This window comes from Mustela lutreola, chromosome 1 (genome assembly GCF_030435805.1).
Source record: "Mustela lutreola isolate mMusLut2 chromosome 1, mMusLut2.pri, whole genome shotgun sequence".
Lineage (NCBI taxonomy): Eukaryota > Metazoa > Chordata > Mammalia > Carnivora > Mustelidae > Mustela > Mustela lutreola.
Window position 1 is genome coordinate 32,698,395 of NC_081290.1, and position 19,806 is coordinate 32,718,200.

At 39.1% G+C, this 19,806-nt stretch overlaps 2 protein-coding genes across 12 annotated transcripts in view; one reads left to right on the forward strand and one right to left on the reverse strand.

Annotated features, from left to right (window-relative positions):
• GRXCR1 (glutaredoxin and cysteine rich domain containing 1) overlaps positions 1-9,994 on the reverse strand; it is a 327,600-nt gene extending 317,606 nt beyond the window's left edge. For 2 of the 9 annotated variants that reach the window (XM_059162460.1, XM_059162470.1), the window contains exons 1-3: positions 9,421-9,992; positions 8,491-8,561; positions 3,427-3,593 (exon numbers count right to left, since the gene is read on the reverse strand). The gene's annotated coding sequence lies outside the window, so the exon portion shown is untranslated. Of the gene's footprint in view, positions 1-3,426; positions 3,594-8,490; positions 8,562-9,420 lie in introns of all 9 variants that reach the window. The other 7 variants (XR_009350873.1, XR_009350876.1, XR_009350877.1 and 4 more) reach the window with 7 other exon arrangements.
• A 54-nt stretch (positions 9,995-10,048) lies between these two features.
• ATP8A1 (ATPase phospholipid transporting 8A1) overlaps positions 10,049-19,806 on the forward strand; it is a 241,269-nt gene continuing 231,511 nt past the window's right edge. Inside the window, exon 1 of one of the 3 annotated variants that reach the window (XM_059162405.1) lies at positions 10,049-10,429. In XM_059162405.1, the coding sequence (XP_059018388.1) occupies positions 10,381-10,429 (49 nt within the window). In that variant the 5' untranslated portion in view covers positions 10,049-10,380. The remainder of the gene's footprint in view (positions 10,430-19,806) is intronic. The other 2 variants (XM_059162398.1, XM_059162414.1) reach the window with 2 other exon arrangements.

Genomic DNA, 19,806 nt, shown 5'->3' on the forward strand with positions numbered 1-19,806 from the left:
CAAATGTAAACTCCATATATGAAGAGAAGGATGAAGTTAACAGACGACTTGAATCTGGAGGACTGAGGCTCACTGACAGCCAAAGATGCTAAGATGAATTTTAAGGGCATCTGTAGTTCCAGAGCTCAGATGTTCCAGAGGATATCTCTGGTTAATATTCAGCTTCAGCTAATTTAAAATGTAATCTACAGAAGTGCTTATAATGTTAACCCCAAAACTATTTGAATGACATAATTGTTTCCAAGAGAATTAGTAGCTTTAAACTTGGAGAATTGTGTATGTGTGTGTGAGTGTGTGTGTGTGTGTGTTTACATATATGCTTAAGTAAATCAAACTTATAAGTCAAGTAAGTCAAACCTATTTCTTAGTAAAGTTTAGAAATAATCGAGAAAATGTGACCCGTTACAAAACAAGTCATGCTTGTGATTCCAAATTAAATTGATTGCGCTAGAAAACTGATTTATAGCAAAGATTTTGTGCTGAAATCCATCAGTTTTAGAAAATTTAAGAAAACCCAAGAGTTATTTTTATAGGTTACATTTATCCTATTAAAATAGTTACTTAAATACTGGAAAGGCTCTCACAAGTGACTAAGCAACTTAGAAAGAAAATAAAATTCAATTTCATTAAGTGTAGTTTAAAATGTGTAAGGGAGCTTTAGTTATGAATGGAATCAAACATTAATCAACCACATCCCTAAAATTCCAAAAATGTGCCAGATTTTTAAATAGAATAAAATGATCAAATTAAATTTTAAGCTCAAGGAAAGACTATATTTTTAACATATATATTTGGTATATTAAGTATTGATTCAAAAAAAATAAAAGTTAAAAAAAATTTTTTTTTAATTTAAAAAAATAAACGTGGTCTTTTCAGGATCCAAAGCCATCATCAAGAACCCAGAAAACTCCTATTGATGAGAGGACCACCATAGCTTCCTAACAGGGTGTGGGTCCTTCCCCTCAAAGTACAGTCTGCATACAGCTAACAGACTGAAGTTCCCAAAATGACACTAGGTAATGTGTCTCTTCAGAAACCTCTAATTCTTTGATCTTTCCCTTTTCTGTTTAAACACAGAAAAAAACTGAAACAGAAGATCTACATTTCTACTCTACGCATTGCTCTGTCTCTTTTTCACCTCTACGATTCTATTTGTTTTTAACCAGGAAGTCACTGTAATAACTAAGTTATTACCTCATTAAATTAATTTCCCTCTCTTCTACTGTACTCAATTCAATATTATTTTCAATTATCATTCAGTAAATTTTCTGTTACGTCCCAACAATTAAAAATCTGTTTCATTAAGACTGTTTCTAAAATGAAGCAAGTTCTTTTCCTTCTTTCTTATAAGTACTTAAAAACAATTTGAACAAAACATAGTTTCATTATGATGTCCATCAAGAACTGCAGGATTTTAATAATGCAACCTTGAGAATGATTTCTGAGATTTAATTGTAAGTGTGGCAGAGAATGTTAGCTGCCTACCCTCAACTCCATTCTCTCCTTCCTCATTGGTAACAGAATGCCAAGTTTTTTCCAGGTGCGTTGCCAACTGAATAAAAAACTGAATTTCAGCCTCCTGTTCAGTCATGGCCATGTGACTAAGTTCTAGCCAATAAGATATGAGCATAACTTTCAGGTAAGATTTCAGTAACGGATGCTTAAAGCACGCTCGGGTCCCTTTGTATCCTTATTCTATTCCTCATTTTTCAATGTGGATGTTATGGCTGGCACAACAGAAGCTACCCAGGACCCTGAGATGACCTTGAGGATGGAAACCACTTGTTAGCATGGCAGAACAGAAAGGGAAGATGCCAGATATCTGATGATAGTAGACAGCCTATCATCAGACTTCTTTCATGTGCCAAGAAATGAACTTCAATCTCGGGGTGCCTGGGTGGGTCTGGGGGTCAGCTGAAGCCTCTGCCTTCAGCTCAGGTCATGATCCCAGAGTCCTGGGATTGAGCCCCACATCAGGCTCTCTGCTCAGCAGGGAGGCGGCTTCCCTCTCTCTCTCTCTCTGCCTGCCTCTCTGCCTTCTTGTGATATCTGTCTGTTAAATAAATAAATAAAATCTTTAAAAAAAAAGATGTAAACTTCAGCCTTGTATAAACCACTGCTATTTTGGGGTTTTCTATTATGTGCAATTAAACCTTTTTTTAAATGACATATAGAGGTACATTTTTTAACATATTAATAAATACTAATGAGCATTCTAAATACTAATGAGCATTCTTGCAACAAGTCTCTTGAAATCAATAAGTAGCATTAAAAGATAAATGAAACACTTCCATTAATTAAACAAATGCTCAAATATAACATTCACATAGCATCTTCCAAAGAAAGTAGCAAAGGCAATCTCCCTTCTTCAAATGTCAGAAATTGATTCAATAAGAAATCAACTCGGTATCTAAAAAGTTCAAATATAGCCGTTCTCTATGTCTATAACTATACAGAGAAGATTATCTATTTTTTTTCAGGCAAACATGTCCTTTACTCTCTATAGTCCCGTAAGTATTACTAAAAATGTCTCGTTATATTCAAGCTTTTCTTAAAAAAAAAAAAAATCACTTTTCCTCTGCTAATTGAGCAGATCTTTGGCATCTCTAAAATTGGTATCTCTGCTTCTAATTCACGTCCCACATTCTGTTATCACAAGAATCTTTTCAAAACACTAGTCTATCATGTCCCCAAGTCTGTGCTGCCTCCCCTTCACTTTATGCATGCGTTCCATCACCTTTGTGGGTCTGCAGTGCCCCCTCATTTGGTTCCTGTACTTACTCAAATTTATTTCTCAGTATTTCCCAAACTATAAGTTTCCCTTTGCCTCCTGCACTCTCATTATAAATCAAGAACCAGTGAGAAGCCAAGAGGAGCCAGAGGTAGGAGCAAGATTAAGCCAGTGGGCATTGGGATTCTGCTGATCTTGACTGTCATGGTAGATACATGGGCCTATACATTTGTCACACTCACCACCTTGTACATTTAAATGGCTGCATTTGATTTTATATAAGTGAATTTTCTGTAAAGTTGCTGGGGAGAAAAGTTAAGTAGGAGTCAGTAATCTTGTCAACTGAAAACCAAGGGGCTACGCAGGCAGCAGATTGAAGCAGCCTCAGTTAGAGGGTACCTGGCTTCTGAGAGCATGAGAGCCAGAGGGAGACGGAACAGCATGGATGCTGGAGGAGGAAAGAGGTTCCAATGTAGCAGGCTGAGGTCAGTTTTCAGAGTAAAACCAAATGGGGGAAAAAAAGAAAAGACAAGACAGTACAGGCAGGGAAGGGGAGCCCACATTCGAAGTCTGTCATACGCAAGCCCACCTATACAAAAGGTCCGAGCGTCTGCTCTCCTACTTACCCCTAGTTCACTGTGCTCCTACCTCCAGTGTCTCCAGCCCCACAAACCTTGAATCTACAGAGAGCTTACCTTCTTTGTATCTTTTCTTCATAGTGTTCCCCCATTTTTTCTTCAGGGGATTACTAAACTGTAATCCTGGATTGGCTCACTTTCTCCGTTTAGTGGATTTCCTCAGAGTTCAATGTTGGCAAGAAATTAGAGTAATAAATAATTCCTCTTTCCAGCAGATGTTGTTTCTGGTTTTTCGGATCAGAGGGAAAAAAAAACCCACTGTGATTTTCCAATAAATCTGCTAAACACTGCAATGAATTATGAACTTGCGCAGAGGCTATATCATCCAAGAGGGCAAAATGCAAGTGGCAAATATTTCATATTTGAAAGTTATGGCTTATTTCAATCCATCAGGAAGCTTTTTTTTTAGGCTTGGCATTCTTTCTCAATTAAAAGTCATGGAATTATAAAATTATATTGGTAATGATAATTATTCATCTCATTTACTGTTATACTCAAATTTTAATGATAATTCTGAGATTTTCATCTCTTTCAGTACATTTTTCCACAGTACTGCCATCTTTCCTTCCTGAAACAGTATGTAGTTAACATGGCAAGAAAAAAAAGTGAGATTTCCTTGGATGTTTCTTTTGGTTTCCAATATTGGCTTTCTGGGCAACATCAAAGAAATGAATTATAATAAAATTTCTTTTCTTCACTGGCTATCTTTTCCATATAACAAACATTATACTTTTTTCAAGATAAAAGCCATAGCATCCAGTAGAAACACAATTTTTGTACATCTTTAGATCTATGACAAAAACACATATAAACAAACTTAAAGAGTTCTAAATATACTGTGAAAGCCCAGAAATACTTTGTAGTACAATCACTATATGCAGGTGGGGACTATCTTTCCTTAGACTGTGCTATATAGTTCTGATTTTATATTTATTTACATCATTATTTGATCAATGTCATGAGTTCTGGAAGGGCCTGGAACCTATTTGTTTTAACTCAATCTCCAATACCCAGCTCAGTGTCTAGAACCTGGTGGGCACTCAATAAGTTGTATTGCATGCATGGAGAAAAGGTATCTCAAGTTATATAGAAAACCATACCAAGGGGCAAGAGGAAACTTTTGGAAGTGATAGACACATGTTCATTATCTTAAATGAGGTGATGGCTTCACAGGGGATACCTATGCCCAAACTTCTCATATTTAAATTTGAGTAGATGAAGTTTATTGTATGTCAATTATATCTTAATAAATTTGCTTTTTAAAATCTCAAAATCCATGACAATACCATGATAAATGTACTACCTATAAAGTTCACAGAGTATATTACAATAATATTTTACAGAGGATCAGTACTACTAAAATGTTGTTGGTTAATTTTGGTGGGGGGGGGATTGTACTTCTGATTAGGTACTAATTTACAATTCCTGGCTATGATAGGAAAGAATCGTTTAAAGTAAAAATCTTACCATTTAATTAGTCTCTTATGAGTTTGAACTAATAGGTATGAATTTTAGATCTCAACCCTAAGACTGTTTTCCCTTAACTGTTCATTTACTTTCTGAGTAAAATATTCAGTAACATTTTTCCTAAAAGATTGTCTGTGAACTGAATGCTATTTTAAATAGCCTAGACGATAGTTTTTAAATTTTCTATTAAAAGTCCTTTCATATGGGGTGCCTGGGTGTCTCAGTGGGTTAAACCTCTGCTTCTCAGGTCATGATCTCAGGGTCCTGGGATCGAGCCCCACATCGGGCTCTCTGCTCAGCAGGAAGCCTACTCCCCACCCCCCCCCCACCTGCCTCTCTCTGTCAACTAAATAAATAAAATCTTTAAAAAAATTTACAGAGAAAGAGAGAGAGAGAGAGAGATCACAAGTAGGCAGAGAGGCATGCAGAGAGAGAGGAGGAAGCAGGCTCCCTGCCGAGCAGAGAGCCCCATGCGGGGCTCGATCCCAGGACCCTGAGACCAGGACCCGAGCCGAAGGCAGAGGCTCAACCCAATGAGCCACCCAGGCACCCCTAAAAAAATTTTTTTTAAAGTCCTTTCATATAATACAAATCCACATTTTAAAATTCTAGTTTCATTTAAACAAGAGTAGAGTATTTTCAATTACTGTGAAGAAAATATCATTATACTTTTTTTTATTGGAGATTCCAAGTATATGAAGATGATAATAATGTTTAAAAACATTATAATTTTGAATTAAAACCTTGCTAAGGTGTTGGAACAGAAAATGATGATACAGCCATGAGAAATGAATCATAGGCATGAGAGAAAGTATTGATTTTATCATTGAGTAAGAGTAAGTGCCTGAATTATTCAATGACAACAGATTTAGAGCTTTTAGTTGAAATTGGTTTGTTTTAAAAATTTCATCACTTAATTTTGACAAAAGTCAATATGGTATTCATAAGATTTTTCTAATCTCAAGTACTTCGTGACAAATATGCTCTAAATTATTTCATGTAAATAATTCTAACAAAGTAATATATTCAAGTATACATGTTGATAAAGGATATATTTCGTTATCATTTCAAATAGAATGCTACCTATTCTGCTACTGATGTCCACTGTCCAATCTTAGGGAACCAGATCATTCGCAGTACACACAATTTTCAATTCATTCTTTCATTCTACAAATATGTATCGATACTGTGCCATACGACAGACGCTAATTGGAATTGAGACAAATGTAGCAAGACCTATTTCTCATAAACATGTAAACAAGCAAATAAGAAAACTTCAGATAGAGATAAGTGCTAGGAGAAGGACGGAATAAGACAAGGTGGTGCGGGCCAGCACTCTGGGAAACAGAGCAATCTAAGTTGGGGTTGGGTATGGGATAATCCGAGCCCAGTGACCAAATGAGGGGGCAGAAGATGAATCTGGGAGGAAGGCAAGGAGAAAAATCATGAAGAGTATGAGTTTCATTTCCAGTGCTATAGGAAGCCACTGAAGAGTCTTGAGAAATACTATAAACCAATTTGTGTTTGAAAATAATAACTATGGCACCTAGAATTTGAATGGGTGGCAAAAATAAAAGCAGACAGATCCGTGAGGAGGTTATTATAGGTGAGAGATCATGGTATACAAGAGTGGCAAAGATGAAGGGAAGTGGATAGAATTAAGATATACTTTGGAAACAGAGCCTAAAGAATTTTCTGGTTTATTGGAGGGATATGCATGTAAGGGATGGTGACAGAAAGAGAGCAATTAAGATAGGAAGACTTGGGAAATATGCCTTACAAATCTAATAATATAATATGTTAACCCTACCCTATCTGCTGAATCAGTGTAATACCAACTATGCACCAAAGGTAATAAGCATCTTTTGTTACAATAACCAGGTAGCTTTGCAATTTAATAGAATGTTATGTCATATTTTAACCTCAATTTTCAACTAAAATTGTAATTATCGATAATTTAACATTAATGATTCCAGTTATTTTGTGCATCTGCAGAAGAATTTAGAGTATAGTGGCCAGCACTATTCAGCATCTGTAATTTATGGCAGTATAGAAATGGGTTTTCCACACCTCAGTCCTAACTGGATGCCGGGTTCTCAGGCATGAGAACACCTTCAGGCCACAAGTTCACAAAGCATTTTTGGCTGTATCGCAAATCAGCATTCGTCTCTCACCTATATGACTATGAGTTCCTCCCAAAGGAGACCAAAGTCTTAATCCTTGGTGGCCCCAAACAACAACCAACTCAGGCAACATCAGGTAAGTGAAAACCCACCAAGGTAGGAATATCCTCTAACATCTCTTTTTGAATTTCTGGACTTGGTAATTTTTTGGCTGACAATGGCAAAGACATATTTTTAACATCTTTATTTAGCTCTAATTCACATAGCATATAAGTTACCCATTCAAAGCGTACAGATTTCCACAGAGAAGCTTTGTCATAGTCAAACTGATCTCTCAGGTTTTTTGATCATTGTTTCCCTTAAACATTCACTAAATAATCACTGTTGAGTATTTACTATACACTAAGCATTCCTACCTGAAACAATGTCTCTGTTTCATTTCTACAGCTTTAACTCTGACTTTAAGACCCAGTTCAATCATGTTGATCACCTCAGCTCTTGGACTCTCTCCTTTTCTCAATGTCTGTGGGCTACTGGACATTAAGTATCAGCCTTTGTTACATTACATTGCTAGTTACATTTGTTACATTGCTCTCACATGTGATTTAGGTGTCTTTGTCACCTAGCACTCTGGCTTGGCACCTCACACATTTTATGCATTTAATGTATATCTTGTGGAGGTTGATAAAACCTGGTCCTTGGAGAAGATGTCCTTGAATAACCCTCTTCCTTCTAAATCTACCAGTAGTGTAGTTATAGGACCTGAAAGCTTTGAAATGATCTTGCTGACATCTGAATTGTACTACAGATTCTGTGACAAGGTCATGGTGCTGGAACCAGAGTCCCATGCCAGGGACTGGCACACTGCACTTTGCTCACCAACGGAAGATGAAATTATCTGAGATGGCTTTGAAATCAAGCCGATGTAGATTAGTGCAATATTCTTTGTCAATCAGGTTTCTGACCTCATAAAAATGTGTGTGATTTCTAGCAATCAGGAATGAGTGGTTTTTTCCAGAAATGAGTTTGTTGGGATACTCTTACCATTATAGATATAGTGATAAAATAATCTGGGAGTCAACACACAGCAAGATACAGTCTATATCATGCAATGATCGTCTCTGTATGAAAGGCAGTTGTCATTTCCTGTACAAGTGGCCTATGTTGTCATTTTCACTGATGGGTTGGTAATGGGACACACAAACACAGAGAAACATATAAACTGGATTGCTGTCTGGAAAACAGAGGTAATCTCTGGAACTCCCTTCAGTTAATTATTATCTGTAAATAAGCAGAACTAAGCTTCATTTGAGGGCTTGTTAGGAATTACAAAAGTGACTGTTCATAAATCGAATACTGGCATGCTGCTCTGCACTGGTTTTGAATAAAAACTGGCACGGGCTATGTATAAAATTACACCTAAAATGTTAGTCATAAAAGCTCAGCATTATCTCTAGTTTCTATTCACTAACTTTTAAAGATGTTTTTCTGTTGTTGTTGTTGTTGTTTACTGTCTCCGTGTTGTACTTACCCTTTTAATTTTGTTCCAGTCTCATATTTATCAAGTTAGAGGATGCCTGCTTTATACAGGAAGTCCTGGACCTGGAAGAAATAAAAATGGCCAGTGACAATTTTCCTAAGAAGACTGCATGCTCATTTCTTGTTTGTTTGTTTGTTTGTTTTTATAAGAACATAACGAGCAAATCATGACCATCACTAGAACACAGTTATCTTGAGCCTGGCTCTACCCTTGCTGATGTTCTACGAATCCTGGAAATATTTCTTTGTTCTAATCCCAGCCTCTGACTCAGAGCCAAGTGGAGTGGGCTCTTCATAAATATGCATTGATCGCCTGGCGAGAGTATTCCTGTTAGGCCCGGCCCTGATTAGCAAATGTTACCTGCAGGAGGCAAAGGAAATACCACAAATAAAGATAAGATGCTACTAGTAGATTTCACTTTTTCTTGAGGTTTGGGAATAATCACTTATCTCTGTGGTCAAACTTCCTCAGATCTCTCCTTGCAGGATCTGAAAGCAGCTCACGTGAAAGGCCTCCATGTAAGGTCTCTCTTCCGCTGGGAGCTGGACCAAGAGCACAAGATGAGGGAAGAAGCAATTTGCTTCTAACTTAATTTATTCCTTCTTACCATTTCAGCAGCTCACCAGAATCTACATAAAACCTCACATCCTAACTCGATAAGATCAGCAAATGTATATATACCTCTACCATAGTGGTCTCCATACTTGTTAGCATAGACCTCGGTATAAAAAATAAGAGGTAATAAAGTTGTGACGATCTCTAGGATACGAAGGAAATTAAAATCTAGTCTATATTTATGGATTTTTAAATTAGGACATTTCCTAATATATTTCAGGTAAAACCACTGCACCCAACTTCCTGCAGGTTTGAGTAAAAGCAAAAACCCGAAACAAACCAAACCAAAAGTGATTTTTGAACCACCTGGCCCAATAGTTGAATTTATTGCAATTCCCGAGCTTTGTCGGGCTACAGAGCACGCACTGGCGGGACGCACCGGCCCACTCTAAGGGGTTCCAGACGCACCCAGGCACCAGCGGCAGGAGGAGCAGTAGCTCCGGGGTGAGCCCGGCCTCAGAGCCTGTTGCTCGTGGGCCAGACGAGGGAGCAAGTGCAGCTCAGGCGGCGGGAGCTGGTGGCCGCCCGGAGAGGCTAGAATTCCACCCAGGCAGCAAACTCGCGCTTCCCTTCCATTGCCGGGGCTGGAACTTAACCCTTGGCGTCCCAACCCCTCTCGCCCCTCGCCCGCCGACTCAGACCCAACACAGCTTTCCAGACCGCGGGCAACTCCATTGTTATTACAAGCCAGAGGGTAGCGGGAGGGGATACGGGGAGATGCACGCTCCGAAGCACCCCTTCCCCTCTGGTCAAGATTTAGGAGAGTCAGAGTGGTGGTGACGAAGGACAGGCCGAGCCGCAGCCGCGAGGCGAAGCGAGGGCGCCCAGCCGGAAGAGGAGGCTGGGAGCTGCCTACCCTGCCCCCTCAGGAATGGTACGGCCCGGAGCGGGGCGGGGAGGAGGAGGTTCTCCCGGGTCTCTCCCCGCCCCTCTCCCGACTCCGCCGCCGCGCTGCCGCGGGAGCGAGTAAGCGCGCGCCCCGGCGACCCCTCCCCCGGCGCCGGCACCCCAGCTCCTCCCCTCGCCGAGCCGCCCCCTCCGCGGCTTCTGGGAAGCTCGCCTAGCTCTGCGGTCGCCGCCACCTTCGAAGCCTCTTCCTCCTGCCCCCGCGCGCGGGGGCCGTCCAGCGGCGGCGCTGCCCTGGGTGGGCGACGGGGCCCGCGCGGCGGCTGAGCACTCGGCGCGGCGCAGCCTGGTCTCCAGCCTGCGCGGCGCGGTGACAGGTGCAGAGTCCCGGCTGAGGCTCCACCTGCAGCGGTCGCCGCGATGCCCACCATGCGGAGGACAGTGTCGGAAATCCGCTCCCGCGCGGAGGGTGAGTGGCCGCCGCAGCGCGGGGCTGTGCGCGCAGCGCGCACGGGGGTGTCCCGGGGCCAGCTTGGGGTCGGGCCGTGTGTGTATTAGGGAAAAGATGTGCGGTCCCACCTCTTCCCCTAGGTAAGTCTGGCGGTCGCGCCTGGTCCGCGGCGGACCCTTCTCTCTGCGTCGCCTCCAGTGCACTGGCAGACCCCTTTCCTGCTCTAGATCCCCGGAATTAATGTCCTCGACCGGAGCCCCGAAGCTTGCTTTACACCGCAGCGTGACCATTCGGTTCCTGTCACCGAGCGCTCTCGTCCTGCCCACCGCCCTTCCCACTGGCGCACAAGCCTCCGGGTCTCCGCTCGCCTCCTTCACCCTAGTGAACAGATCCCCAGCCCGCCTCCCCCGCCTCCAGCACCCACCTCTTTGCAGTCCCCACACCAGGGCTCCCGGAGGAGCGGAGTTATCTTTCCCAGATGCAGGAGCCTTTGATCCACAGCCCCTTGCCTCTTAGAGCGTGAGAAGCCTTAATTGGGGCTGGGTGCTCAGCGGGTTCTGTGCATTACAGTCTCTGCAATTCTCCCTGCAGTGGAGTCTCACCCAGCTTCCATCGGAGATTTCGGTTTTGTTTCTGGTTTTTTTTTTTCCTTTTACCTGAGATCCTCACTTTGGCCAGCTGAGCTGACTTTTTAGCAAGGTGGAAGCTGTCTCCTTTGCTCCACCCAGGGCCAGCTGTTGAATGGCTACACCTGTCAGCGCTGAGCAACAGATGTCCAAGGGTATAGTAAGTAAGCTTTGGGGGGGCCGAGGCACCCTCTTCGGCTTCTCTGAGGAGCCCTCAGCATTCTTGCTGGCAAGTGATGGTCACTCGGAAATTATTTCTTGATGTTGCTTATGGCAAAGCCAAGAGTGTATATATCTAGATATTTGTTTTCTTGTTTTGCTGTCCCACAAACCAGCACTTGAATCCTGCAGAGTGGAATAACATGTTTTCGAGAAAGAACCTATCTTGCCATCATCCCTGGTCTGCGGCCTCCCCCCCACCCCATCCTTTAATGTGAGGCAGGTGGGAAAGTGGTTTTAGTAAAAAGGTACAGCAATTAGGAGAATAGAACTCCCGGGCTTGTGACAGGCCATTTTATTGTTTTTCCTCCTTAGAGTCTTGATGTAAAAATACGGGGGCATTGAGTTCTAATATCTATGGTTTACTGATTACAGCGACTAAATGAAACTGCTGTGAGTAGGTGTCTCCATAAGTCACAACTGACCTGTGGCCTACACAGGAATTTAGTACATATTTCTTCTTTGTACTGTAATGAAAAAAGTATATAAGACATTACAATTTCAGGTAAAAGGTGAATAAATGATAGTGTTATTTTTGAAATGTACACAGTAAACAACTCATTCTTTTTTGTTTTGTAACTCTGAGTGAAATGGATAGACTATTCCTAATCACTACCTGAGTAAGCCATACGGGTGATGAAAATATAGTAGTAATATTTGGGATTGTTTTTTCACAGAGCAGTCATGGATGAATCCTATATTGTGAGAAATGAGGACGAGAGAAAACACCAGAAAACAATGCAAAACCTGTGACATAGGAGAGGACTTTTTTAGTATTAAAAGGCTACAGTATTGTGTTTGATTGTCCCGTGTATTTTTCAAAACATTTTCCTGAAAGCCTGCCTTATGGAATCTTCCCACACCCCTGCAGGTAAGGGAAGGTGGTCTCATCTAATAGTTGAAGGAACTGTGGGCCCAGGTGGGTGAGGTACTTGCCCAAGGTCAAGTAGCTAGTTCAGTGACACGTTTTGGATGTAGTGCTCTGGGAAAATAAGGACTGTTTTTATTTAATCTTTGTATTCTCTGTGCATCCAGCACAGTGCCAGGGCCATAGTAGAGCTTGGTGAATGACCCTTGCCTCCCATATTGGTTGATTTCAGTTTATTATGTGCTCAGTATTTTGCTCAGGACTACGGTGAAGACAACATAAATAATGACTTTGTGAGCTGCAGATGTGGCTCACTGCCCACCCTGCCCACACTTTTCTTTCTTAAGGAATATTCTGCTTGGATAGCTCCTGCTGCCTGCAGGGTCTTGTTCTGAACTGCAACACCTTTGGCTCGGCTGATGAGGGAGTAGGATGGGCTCGACTCAGGGGCAGACACTCCATAGAGGCACAGACACTTGTAACCTTGTGGTTTGGCTCAGAAAGCTTCTCTGTGGTGATCCTCTGTCTTGTGCAAAGAGTTAAGCTTAGAGTGGGAGGGGAAAATTGAAGCAGAAAGGGGCATAGGTGAATAGGGTAGTAGAGAAGAGAGGAGCCGGCTCTAATGGGTCACGTGATTGCTGACATGAGGAAACAGGAACTATGGTGAAGAGAGAATGCACTGGATGGAGAGAATGGTGCAGAGATACTGAGAAGAGATAGACCGACCTTGGAAACCCCCCCCACCCTGAGTTGGCTAGTCCCTGTTCCCAAGTACTGTCAGAATTAGCTCTTTTTTCCCTTGAAGTGACTTGAATAGGTTTCTGTTCCCTGCAGCCAAATTGGCCAGATGTGTGGCTGTCCTGTGTGCAAGTTATTTACATCCAAATGGGGTCTAAAGAACTTACATGAAATAAGGAATAAATAATCTAGGAGAGGATATTATTAATAGAACATTGTGTTTGCTATGGATGACATAGTTCCCATTGGAGGTCAGGCCTTAGAGCATGAGGCCTGCTCAGGAACACTTTACTGAGAAATAATTTGGGATGAGTGCTTCCCAAACTTTAAGGTGCATAGGACTTATCTGGGGATCTTGTTAGGTATAGATTCTAAATCAATAGTTCTGGGGCTCAGATAATGCTAGATGGCTCTGGTCTTCAGGTGTGAGTAGCACACAATATCCAAAGGATATTGTCTTTTGTTTTTTTCTTTTCTTCTTCTTCTTCTTCTTTTTCTTTTTTTTTTTTTTAGTAGTTGGGAGAGTACTGAAGGTAGAGAGTAACCAATTGAAAAAAAATAGTAAATGTTAAACGTGGCTTATTTGAGAGATCTTAAGGAAATTGGCCAGGAGCAGAGGGAAACTTGGAAGGAATAGAATATAAATTTGGATAGGTATATTCCTGCTAGATTATAGGCCATTTCAAATGCCAAGATGAGTCATTTGGATATAGAATCAAGTATTTGAAGATCTTAGAGTTTCTAATCCATTTCTCATTCAAGCATGATGCCAGTGCATAGTATATAACAGGCCCAGTTAGGAGCCAAATCATCATAGGGGAATGACATCCACAAAGAAGTATCTTAGAAAGATACATTCTGGAAGCCTGTTGGATGTTTTGGACAGAATGGCACTGTAGATAGACTCTGTCATTAAGGAGAAAAAAAAAAAGAAAAAGAAAAGAAAAAGTCTAGTAATGACAAAGGGCAGGAGTAGTTTTGGAGTGGAGCAGTGAAGATGGGAAGGGAGGAATCACAGATTATTTCTAAGTAAAACATAAACTCAGGTGAGCAGTATCCCTTGAGCTCCTATAAGTACTATTCCTAGTACTTGGGATGCATCAGTGAATAGAATAGAAAAAGCCCAGCTCTGGAGGTCCTTACATTTTAGTGAGGCAAGAGACCAAACACAATACATTAACAAATACAGGATTCATTATGCAGTACGTACTATGGGAAATACAACAAGAAGGTAGTGTGTTAAGGTTGGTGGATGGATTCCAACTTCAAATAGATTGGTTAGGTTGGCCTTCACTGAAAAAAGACGTGGAGGAAATGGAAGAGTTAGCCTTGTGAAGATCTAGGGAAAGAGTGTTCCAGGCAGAGGAAACAGTCACAGCAGAGATCCCCAAGGCAAGAGAGTCAGGAGGGTTAAAGGAAGAGTGTAGGGGAGATTAGTAGGAAAAGAAGTTACAAAGGTCATACCATAGGACATAGCAATATAGGACAGGAGACAAATGGATAAAATGAAAGGAGGTTCTCAAGGGGTAATTTTAAATTTTAATGTTTGTAAGATTTCAGGTATCTCATTAAAACTGTCATTTCCTGAGTTACTCATAAAGATTTCCTTCATTTAGGACTAGGAATCTACATTCTTAATGAAACTGTTAGGATGTTCTGGTATAGATGAAACACATTTTGAGGAACTCTGCTTTAGTCTTAAAACTGATTGGGAAAAATCTATGAAAAGATAAGGAAATTGAGAAGGAGGGTCAATACAATAAGACGTAGGAATTGTGGGATATCCAAAAGGACGTGTTTTGATGATACTTAAACTTGGAGGTTCGATGTGGGCAAAATCAAAGGGCAATCTTTAGTTCAGAAGTAATAGTTGAAACCCTGATAGTAGATATATTTTCCAGAAAGCAAAACAGAATAAAGCAGAAAGCTAAGAATTCTGAATTTCTTCATTTTTACCCTGGCTGAACCAAATGGATTTCTCAGTACAACATTAGGAGTGCTAAAAAGAGAGACTGAAATTACAGTGGATTACACACAGTTTTTTCACCCTAGTATGGAGGTAGGCAGTATAGGTCAATACTCATTCATGCTCAATTCATGAAGTCAGAAGGGACATTGTCTCTGTGCCTTTGCTTCAACATCTTCCATGAAGTCATAAGATGGTTGCTGGACTTCCAGTTATCATGGAAAAGCTCCAGATAGGGAAAGATAACACACACACACACACACACACACAAAAACAAAAAACAAAACCAAAAACAAACCTAGAAAGATGAAAGACCAAAGGATTTTCCTGGAAGTACCACACAAAGACTCATCCTAATTTTACTTTGGCTTCCATCTGCAAGGGAAGCTGGGAAATGGAATTTTCTAGCTGGGCACATTACTCAATGTTTTATTAGGGAAAAAGAAAGAATGGCTGTTGGATGGGCAGCTAACAGACACCATCGCCATCAGGTATTCAGATTGTTAAAGGCTCTTGCTTGCAATAAAGGAATGTTCTAGAACTTATAATTTACAAAATAGTAAGCATTAAATAGTTCAAAACTAAGGAAATGTACACATACATGTCCCAAAGTTTACATTTTCTTCTGCTGAATATTATAATGCTGAAATATAAGACCTTCATTTGATTGCGTAAAATATGTGCTAAATAATAAATTTAGTTGTTTCAGGTATTACTTTTCTAAACCAGTCTGTATAGATGACAACTTTAAAATGTTTGTAATTTTACAGAGTGTTATATTTTATTTACTTACAAGATAACAAAAGGAACATTCAGGTAGTTTCTGTAAGAACTGTTAAAGGGAAATTGCGGGGAGGTAGTTTCATTTTTCCAGGTAAAAGATGACCAAGATTATTTGTTCCTTTAACAAGCATGTTTTATTCACCGGCTGTGTGCCAGCTAATTTTGGTGACGGGACAGAAAGGTGTGAGAAGGAGATCCCCAAGGAAATCTGGAGATGGATTAAGGATTTATAACTGACATGGCATTGTGAGAGAGAGGGTTTATGAACATAGCGATACGTTGTGTAGTTAATATTTGAGAATCCCCAATACATGTCATTTCACTTAATGTAATTCTGGAGATAAGAAGTGTGGCAGAACCAAACTGTTTTAGGATTTTCTAATCTATAGACTATCATTCATGTTTTCACTATATTATTTCAAAACCAGTGAGAATTGAATCATGAGCCTACTTTACAACCACAGAAGTTTGCATGATCAGAGTATACTTCAGAAGTCAGTGAAATGTTTGTTGTTTGGGTTTCTAGTCACAGAGTTTCATTAGAATGTAAATATTATGAAGGCAACAGTTTCATTCTTCATTAGTAACTGGAGCCCACATCTTTCAAAGTTATTATTCTGTGGATTGTAAACTCCCTAAACTAAATACAGGGATTTTTGTCTGTTTGATACATGGCCCCCACTGAGAACATTGCCTGCAATGTAGTAGAAGCTCAGATACTATTGAATGAATAAATGAATCTTGTGATCTAAGAGGTAATACGATCTAGAGATGCCTCACAGTCACACCTATAAGACACCCTCCTGGAACCTGAACACCACAATGGGAGCAATTTACAAAAACAAAAAACAGTGTGAACAGTGATCTGTTTACTGCTGTCCTCCACACTCACAGCTTTGCCGGACATAGTGGCCCTCCATGTTTGTCTGTCAGAAAAATGGCTAACTCTGAACTTTGTTCTCTTGATTGCAGAAGTGTAACATTCTCATTGGAAAAAAACGCATATTGCAAAAGGTGTCAAAAAGACAATAACAATCACCCCAAACTATGCCATCCAAATGGATGTTAACATTTTAGCATATATCCTTTCCAACTATTTTCTAGGAGATGAGAAATAAGTTTATTAAGTGACATGAGTTCATACTCTATAGAATTTTAAATGTTTTTTTTTTTCCACTTAGCATTTCATGGACATCCTTCTATCCGATACAGATTTTTGTAAACTGCATGAAGGATGGAATTTTTGCTGCCACTGTTTATAGCTTCTGCCTAGAGTCGAGCCTGGAACTTAGTAGGGGCTCAATACAGTTTGTTGAATACATAGATCATTAATATTATGAAAGCTCATATTTTTATGTTAGTATATAATTTTAAGGAATCTTATGTGACATTTATGGCATGTAAATTATTTCAAAGTTTTAAAAAATGATTCTTGGATAAGCATTTTTAGAGCTATCTGTATACTTTTCTGATTATTTCTTTGTAAAAGGCCCCTAGAAAAGGGATTTCTGGATCAAAAGTATATACCTTTTAAATGGCTGTGATACATATTTCAGAATTGCTGGAAAGACTATTTATACTAATTTATACAACCACTGAAAGTGAACAAGAGGACCTATTTCTATATCTCTTCTTCAACATTGGATTGCCATCTTTTTTCGTCCTTTTAAATGTACAATGCAAAAAATGCATCTCTAAGTTTACATTGCTTGCTTCCAGTTATTAGGTTGAATATATTTTTTGGTAAGTTTAATGATTTTTAATATTTTCCAAATAGTTTATGCATGTTCCTTTATGAAGTTTGATTTGTATTGAATTTTAAGTTTCTGATATGTTAAATTCTCTGTTTATAGTTTACCTTTTAACTTCTATGTTGTCTCGTGTATATACTAATTTTCATAAATTAAATACTAATTTTTAAATTAAATTTTTTTGAAGGATAGTTTACATACAATGTTAAATTAGTTTCAGATGTGCATCATACTGGTTCAACTTCTCTGTATGTTATACTCTGCTCACCACAAGTGTAGCTACCGTCTGTCACCATACAGTTCTGTTACTAACACAATTGACAGACAACAATATTCCCTATGCTGTATCTTTCATCCCTGTGATTCATTTATTCCATAACCAGAAGCCTGAATCTCCCACTTACCTTCACCCATTTTGCCCATTCTCCCACTGCACCCCTCACCCCAACCCCTTGACAACTATGAGTTTGTTCTTTGTGAGTGTGTTTCTGTTTTTTGTTTCTTTGTTCATTTGTTCATTAGATTCTACATTTAAATGAAATCATATGTTATTTGTCTTGGACTTTTTTTACTTAGCATAATACCCTGTAGTTTCATCCATATTGGCTCAAAAGCAGATTTTCCTGATCTTAGAGGAGACTACTTCGACTTTTCCCCATTGAGTATGATGTTAGCTGTGGGTTTGTCATATATGGCCTTTATTATATTAAGGTATTTTCCTTCTAAACCACTTTGTAAAGAGTTTTTATCATCAATGGATGTTGAATTTTGTCAGATGCTTTTTCTGCATCTTTTGAGATGATACGGGTTTTATCCTTCGTCTTGTTAAAGTGATGCATCGTGCTGATTGATTTATGAATATTGAACCATTCTTGCATGCCTGGGATAAACGTCACTTGTCATGGCAAATGATTCTTTTAATGTATTATTGAATGTGGTTTGCGAATATTTTGTTGAGGGTTTTTGCATCTTTGTTCATCAAGGATATTGGCCTGCAGTTCTCATTTTTTGTAGTGTCTTTGGTTTGCGTGTAAAGGAAATGCAGGCCTTGAAGAATGAATTTGGAACCTTTCCTTTCTTTCTTTTTTGGAATTGTTTGAAAATAGGTGTTAACTCTTCTTTGAATGTTTGGTAGAATTCACCTGTGAATACTTTAGGTCCTAGAGTTTTGTCGAGAGATTTTTGATTACCAATTCAATTTCATTGTTAGTAATAAGTCAGTTCAGATTTTCTATTTCTTCCTGATTCAGTTTTGGAATATTATATGTTTTTAGGAATTTACCCACTTCTTTTAGGTTGTCCAATTTGTTGGCATATAACTTTTTGTAGTAGCCTCTTATTCTTTGTATTTCAGTGAATTTGGTTATTTTCTTTCATTTCTGATTTTATTTGAGCCCTCTCTTGATCAGTCTGCCTAAAGGTTTATCAATTTTGTTTATCATTTGAAAGAACCATCTCTTGGTTTCATTGAAATAGAGAATAAAAATGTAGAAAAACTTACTTATTTCCACTCTGATTTTTATTATTTCCTTTCCTTTAACTTTGGGCTTTAGTTGTTCTTTTTCTCATTTCTTTAGGTATAAAGCTAGATAGTTTATTTGAGATTTTTCTTGTATCTTGAAGTAAGGCTGTATGATTATAAACTTCCCTCTTACGACTGCTTTTGCTGAATTCCAAAGATTTGAGACTGTTGTGTTTTCATTTGTCTCCATGTATTTTTTTTTTAATTTTTTATTTTCTATTCAATTTCTTCATTGACATATTGGGTATTTAGAAACATGTTATTTATCCTCCACTTGTTTGCATTCTTTTCTCATTTTTTTTTCCTGTAATTGATTTCTAGTTTTATGTGGTTGCAGTCAGAAAAGATACTTGATATGATTTCAGTTTATTGAGACCTGTTTTGTGGCCTAACATGTTATCTATCTTGGAGAATGTTCCATGTGCACTTGAAAAGAATGTATATTCTGTTTGTGAATGAAATGTTTTATATATGTATATATATATGAGAATATGAATGATATATATGGACTTAACATATATATTATATATATGGAGATATATATATATAAAAAATATATATATTTGTTAAATCCATCTTGTCTAGTGTATCACTCAAAGCCATTGTTTCCTTATTGATTTTCTGTCTGGATGATCTATCCATAGATATCAAGGGACAATTAAAGTCCCCTACTATTATTGTACAACTGTCAATTCTCCCTTTATTTCTCCCTTTATGCCTGTCAGTATTTGCTTTATGTATTTAGGTGTTCCTGTTTTGGGTACATAGATACTTATAATTGTTATAGCCTCTTGTTTGACTGTTTCCTGTGTCATTACATATGCCCTTTTTTTTTTTTTTAAGATTTTATTTATTGTCAGAGAGAGAGAGAGTACACACAGGCAGGCATAGTGAGAGAAGCAGGCTCCCTGCGGAGCAAGGA